The sequence below is a fragment of the Limulus polyphemus genome, unplaced genomic scaffold, assembly GCF_000517525.1.
Source record: "Limulus polyphemus unplaced genomic scaffold, Limulus_polyphemus-2.1.2 Scaffold9833, whole genome shotgun sequence".
NCBI lineage: Eukaryota > Metazoa > Arthropoda > Merostomata > Xiphosura > Limulidae > Limulus > Limulus polyphemus.
In genome coordinates, this window is record NW_013675443.1 from 3271 (window position 1) to 10518 (window position 7248).

At 32.3% G+C, this 7248-nt stretch overlaps 1 protein-coding gene across 1 annotated transcript in view; it reads left to right on the forward strand.

Annotated features, from left to right (window-relative positions):
• Window positions 1-4719: 4719 nt before the first annotated feature.
• LOC106476113 (thyroxine 5-deiodinase-like) overlaps window positions 4720-7248 on the forward strand; it is a gene marked incomplete at its 3' end in the record, with an annotated part of 12131 nt that continues 9602 nt past the window's right edge. The window contains exons 1-2 of the mRNA XM_022380064.1: window positions 4720-4817; window positions 5601-5782. Coding sequence (XP_022235772.1) covers window positions 4728-4817; window positions 5601-5782 — 272 coding nt within the window. The remainder of the gene's footprint in view (window positions 4818-5600; window positions 5783-7248) is intronic.

Here is a 7248-nt window from a genome sequence, read left to right on the forward strand (position 1 = left end):
TTTAGATTACTTCACTCAAGTAGTTTATGATGGAGAGAATTACAGTAGAATATCTTTAGATTACTTCACTCAAGTAGATTATGATGGAGAGAATTACAGTAGAATATCTTTAGATTACTTCACTCAAGTAGTTTATGATGGAGAGAATTACAGTAGAATATATTTAGATTACTTCATTCAAGTAGTTTATGATGGAGAGAATTACAGTAGAATATATTTAGATTACTTCACTCAAGTAGTTTATGATGGAGAGAATTACAGTAGAATATATTTAGATTACTTCACTCAAGTAGTTTATGATGGAGAGAATTACAGTATAATATCTTTACACATTTTCACTCAATTAGTTTATGATGGAGAGAATTACAGTATAATATCTTTACACATTTTCACTCAATTAGTTTATGATGGTTGAAATTACAGCTTTATAATAGAGTTCTTCACGTTAACCTTGAACGAACTCTTTATCACATCATGTGTGTTTCCTAACAAACCGTTCTTCTATTTATAAATCACCTTGTATTCTGCACAATCTCTATATTATCTTGGACTTTGTACGGTTAAGACTTAAAGCAGTAAAATTCTACGTGTGACCTTAATTAAAGTGTTACACAAACAAGCTTGGGAAATGTCATGTATTTTTTTCTATTGGTCAAATGTGAATTTAAGTCCTATTGCTTGCTTCCCCTAGTCGATATATCTCGCTCTCATCTTTAGGTCCGTCGGTGTGCTACGCGAGTAGCAGTAAAATACTCTTCATTTTCAATAGTTCAAGAATTGATGGTGGACGTTGTTGACTTCTCGTGTATTAGTTCAAAAGTAGAGGCAGCTAACGCAAACAGCCCCTGTATAACGGTGCGCAAATAATCAAATTTCATTAAAAGTATTTTACTTAAAGAAACATCATAGAAGTCAGGAACATTAAATCATAGGTTAATAAGTAATAAAATAAAGTTTGATGTAGAAGAAAATTTCGATTGGAAAAGCACTATAAGTTCATCTTTTAGATTTTTTATTAAAGTCAAATTTTAATAAATTAATACGTATTGTTTGTTGCTAAGCGCAAAGTTACACAATCTGTGCTGTTTTTGGCGTTATAAGTCTTCAGATTTACCGCTGAGCGATTGGAAGGGGGGGGGGGCTAAGGGACAACTCTTTCAGAAATTGATGAAGACAATTCTATAAAAGGACTTAAAACATTAATTTTCTAATAAAGGTAACATAAGTCAACGATTTTTCTTTCTTTTTTCCAAAATAAAAGCATTTATACGAAGAGAAAATAACAGCAAGTAACCGATTCCTTGAAGCAAAGATTTTGACATTAATTTTTTCACTTACATTAAGTTGTCCACAACAATATCATCTTATAAGTACAGTCACATGAAGTTCTGATAATGGTTATTTTTATAAAATATTTGAAAACAAAGAATAAAGATATATGCAGTTAAATTAAGTAAAGTCGAGGCAGTAAATGTCACACTACGTTACGTTTATAAAACTTAAAATTGGATTTTCCTTTTTCTTCTGACTGTTAAAAATTACACTTTAATTAAATGAAAGTTACCCCACTTTGTACGACTGAAACTTAAAGGTTACGTCATCTTGAACTTTCTACAATTAACATTTTGAAGTTAAGTCACCTCGAACTTTTTACGATTAACATTTAATGGTTAGGCTACCTTGAACTTTTTATGACTGACAATTAAATGTTAAGTCACTTTTAATTTTGCAACAATTTCAGTGAAGAAAATATTATAGAGGTCTAATCTGTTTTTGATTCGCTAATCTCATTACCACAGACCAGTTTCGCAATAGTGCAGAGGGGCAAATAAATAAAGTTAACTTTCTGTTACTGTGGCACAGGATCACTATATTTTATGTGAAAATAAAGCATTAACAGGTTTCCTTTATTTCACTATGAGGTAGGAGCACGAACAAGTTTGCTTTCTTTTACTTTGAGAAAGAGTACTAACAAGTTTACTTTACTTTGAGAAGTAGTACTAACAAGTTTACTTTACTTTAAGAAGTAGTACTAACAAGTTTACTTTACTTTAAGAAGTAGTACTAACAAGTTTACTTTACTTTAAGAAGTAGTACTAACAAGTTTACTTTACTTTGAGAAGAAATACTAACAAGTTTACTTTCTTTTACTTTGAGAAGGAGTACGAACAGTTTTACATTATTTTGCTGTGAGATAGGAGCAATTAGAAGTTTAATATATTTTACCGGGATAAGGAAAACTAACAAGTTTACTTTCTTTTACAATGAGAACGAGCACTAACATATTTTTTCAGCGAACTGATAAGCTTTACAGCAGTAGCCAAATCAATGCTCTTTTCTTGAAGTTTAGCACTTGTAGCATCACATCTTTGAATAATTCTATACCAAACACTGTCATAAAAGCAATATCTAACGTTCTCATTTTATTCATCAAAGCAGTAGTTCCATTTCTTGCTGTTTGCCTTGCATCAATATCCTTAGATAAATCTTCAAGGTTGGTATAAATTATGTCGTAGTTTTAATACATAATTTTTGTTGAAACTGGTCTGGCTGACCATCTTGTTCCACTGAGGTTCTTAAGAGTAACTGGCCTTCCATCATCGCTTCTTAAGCCATCACAAATGCTTTGCCAATGCTTGGTTGAAGAAGTACAAAAATTGTACAGAGTTTAAAGAAAATTATAAAATGTTGATGCACATTCGCAACTTTCCACTGCATTCACGTCTGTTGGATCTAAAGAATGTGCTGCACAAGGGATGTAATCAATATATTGTTTTATGTTCTTGAGATGCTCTTGTAGGCCATTGTATTTACTGGACACATTTGCTGCATTATCGTACGATTGTTCACGTGTATTTTGAATGTCTATTCCCATCTTATATAATTTTTCTAAGACAACTTCATTAATTTTCCTGTATGCCAACTTTAAGAATCATAACCGACAAGACGCTCCTGTGTATCACCTTCCTCGTCTACATATCACAATATTATAGCTAACTGATCTGAGTGTGAAACATCGGGTGAGGAACATACAATAATTGAAGTATTTAGCATCGCGAGCTTTATGTAACTTGGTTAGTGTAGCATTTGCTTAATGTTACCGTATATTTTGGGACTTCTTATGGCGGGAATTTTAAAAATTAAGGTCTAAAAGGCAATAAAATAATAAAGTTTAATTACGACCAGTTGTATAAGGTTAAGAAGTTTTTAACTATTTAGTGTAAAGAAATATTGTTTTCTGCTACAGTTTGAAGTAATTCTAGAAAGAAAATATGTTAATTTTGATTTATTATGTATTTTTTTATGGTGGTTATGAGGTCGGTCAAATTCATCTAGTCTGTATTGAGTAAGAATAGAATAAATAACAGATAAAATATTGTTACGACAGCGGAAGTCATGTGACCCTAGTAACACGTCATGAACTTCTAGAAAATTCATGTCCGTTCCTGAAGCCTCGAGTGTTTACTAGATGTGTGGTATTCTTGTATATAAGACCGCCAAGAAGTGACGGCAACAATGGAATTGAATTGCAGACAGAGATAGAGACGACAATTGAGTCAAGCGCGTAAATCGTTTGTTCATTGTGAATTATAGCATTTGTTTAAGTTATAGCGTGACTGTGGAAATTAAGTGTATTGCAAAGTTGTATTGAGAAAGAATAAACTAGTTTTATTTAAGAAAGGACTTGTATCGCTAAACTTTCTTTTGAAAGAATTTTTACGGCAAATTAACAAACGAACAGTGACGTAACAATATGAAGATTTATTAAAATAAAGAGAGAGAGAGTTAAACTGATGGTCCGGATCGTCAGTAGGAGTCCCTCACCGCTTGGGCTCCTGGCACAACTGCGCCAAGGTTAATGCAGCCCTGTACATTATAACTTATTTCGGTAATTGAAGTCCACAACTTGATCTTATGTAATCAGACGTTTTCCCTTGACAATTTGAAAATATTAATGCTGCTGCCTTGATCTTATTAAAAGAACACACATTTTTCCTATCAATTAAAATATGTATGCTGTTGTCTGACGTAGATTTTACCTTACACAGCCTTCTATTATGTGTACCATTATAAGATTTGCCCCTGCTCTTCAAAGCTTCCTTTCTCGTGTATCCAGTTGTCGCTACCTGAGTGTTTGTCCCCCTTCTTGGACGATAAGACAACACTAATGATTCCCATCTAAACAGTTAAAGATAATGTCGTGTTTGCAAAGAGTAAAAATTCAACTACATAAGTGAATACTTAAAATCCGTCTCCGTATAAATTGATACACTGTAAAATATTAACATTAAGACTATTGAATGAAGAGACAAATACAACTAGCTGGATATGTTGAAATATACGTATTTATAAAATATAACAAAAGGTTTTGACGAATGTTAAAAAAAAAACATCATAAGTAATTAGAATAATAAAGGGATAAAATATAACAAAGGAAAGTACTTACATATCATTAGTAAAAGGATAACTAAGAAAGGAAAGCAGCTATTTGTCACTCATAGTAATGTAAATACGTAAATAAGGTAATTCTCCAGGATCGATAAAAATTTAATTAAAAAAAGCTGTTTCTCAATTAAGTTACTGAGTGATTTTACCCGACGAATTTAAATTAGTATTGAAGAAAAGGTTAGCTCTCTTATTCGGAATTTTGATACGTTTTGTCCTGTGATTCTAGTTGCTTATTTTTTAATCTTTTTTTTCTTTTTTTTTCTAGAACATTGTGATAAATGGAAAAGCTAGAGTTGTTACCATTCAAATTAAAGAATCCACAAGGATGGCTGGGAAACTTACGTGTGGTAAAATGGGCAGTATTAGCGGTGAGAATCTATGTGTATGTTGTCCAAGTTGTAGCACTACAAGTGGTACTTTAGACAGTGTTAGTGGTGAGAATAAATGTGTATGTTGTTCAAGTTGTAGCACTACAAGTGGTACTTTTCCAATTACCTTAATCAGATTAAATAAATTTTTAAGGCTACTCTTGACATCGTTTTTCTTCCTTCAATATTTTCAAGCTTCTTGTCATCTTCCTCTTGCATAGTTCTCATTCTCCTAAAGCCTTTCAATCTCCTCTAACTCTTTTAAAGTTCACATTGTCTTCAATCTTTTCTACCTCCTCTTGCATAGTTCCTATACTAATCAGTTCTGTCAAGCTACTCTACTTCTTACATAGTTCTATTTATCGTCAGTGAATATGACAAGCTCCTTACAAACTTATAATCCTTCAAAATGTTCTGACTAATTTGAAGATGACAAGACAAAGCAGAACATGTTTGTTCTGACGCTTTGTTTCCATCCAATCCGATATCATATAACCCAAATTGTTAGACTGTGTTCTATATGCATGTCCGGTTTTAGAGTGTACATATCGTTTTGTACTGAAGAATCACCACAAAAGAAAAATGGAGGTTAAAAATAACAATATAATTGAAGACAACCCAGAATTTTTTTTCTCTTTTAGTTGTGTCTGTTGTAATGAAGTCAAATGATGGAAGAGTAGTTCTTTTTATGTATTGCCTGTTGTAATGAAGTCTGATTAAGATTTTCTCTTAATGTTGTGTCTGTTTTAATGAAGTCAGGTTAAGATTTTTTCTGCTTCACAGGTTCGTATGTTGCTCTTTCTGATCGCAGTGGGTGGGATGAAAGTGACGCTGTATATATTTCCTAATTCGAAACAGTCGTTTTTAAAAAGCATGTCTTCTCCTTACAAAAAGACTCGAGTAACAAAGGAAGAAATATTAAAGTTTACTACGTCAACAAATATATTGAAAAACGTTTTCCACATGTGAGTATGCCAGCTGTAAGTTTCTGGTTAATTTCTGGAACTTAAAACGTCTTATATATATGGAATATATTACCGTGTCTCTGTTTAAGAAAGGTTCCACAAAAACTTGAGAAATGTGTTTGTTTGTTTGTCTCTTTAGCATAAATATACCAAATCGATTATCTACGTTCTTTCTCCGGATTTTAGTTGCAAGTCCATAAACTTTCTGATGACCAACTGGGAACATCTAGAATGTGAACTGTATGTCTTAAAATGAAACTGTAGCATAAACCATGTTCACAATGCAACAATTTTTAAGATATAAGTTCATTTCAGATTATATTTTGAACCTTACTATAATATCTATCAGACTAAATACCTATCCCTCCGTTTATCTATGCATCCATTAGTACCTATCTATCTGTGTATCTATAGATACAGCAATACCTATCTAACTGTTTATCTCTAGATACACCAATACCTATCTAACTGTTTATCTCTAGATACACCAATACTTATTTTTCTGTGTATCTATACATCCACCAATACTATCTACCTATGTATCTATCTATACGTACGCCATCGCATTGATGTAACTACAGTAACTTAAGCACTGATTCAAATAACCTTAGAAAGATATTATCAATAATTTCAATTGGTTTTATGAATACCCTCTCTTTTAGTTGTCTGAAGGATTGAATAAATAACGTAGTGTTAAGATTATATAATAAGCCTAATACTTATGCCTTATGTCAAGTATAATTAAGTACAATCATGCCGAGCCAGCTTAGAAAAGACGTTCGCACCATACTTTTTGTTGTAATAACTGGCTTATATAAATAGTCTTCCAATAACTACTGTGTTGAGTCGTCCGCAATTTTTTTTTTATTATTATTTTTTAAGAATGTAATACTAAAATTAAAATAGGCCTAAGCCATTATGGGAAGTATAACTAATTGTTACGTATCTGCTTGTTTGTTAATTTCCCGTAGAAATTCTTCCCGAGGAACGCCAGCGATACAAGTCCTGTATTAAATAAAACGAGTTTATTCTTTCTCAGTACAACTTTGTAATACACAGAATTTCTACAGTCACTTTAAACTTAACTACTTTTATGAACACACGCTATAAATCACAGTGATTCACACACTTAAGTTATGACTTGACTCGATTATCTCTATCTTCAATCTCTCTATCTATCTGCAATTATATATCCGCTTTATTTGCCGGGCTTATATACTAAAATAGAGGGCGCTTAGAAAAGACTAGAGTTGCCAGGAAAAGTAGAGATCCTTCGAGAATCTCATAACGTGTTACCAGAGTCACGTGACTTCAGGTGTCATAACATAATTATATTAATGCCGATTTTAGTCCGTTGTAGTACAAGCCTTGCTGTTCTGACGGTATAGTTATTTGGTGCACATATCGTATTGTTGCGTCATCGAGATCATGTGATTCTCACGCTCTCTACTATCTAGAATTATCCT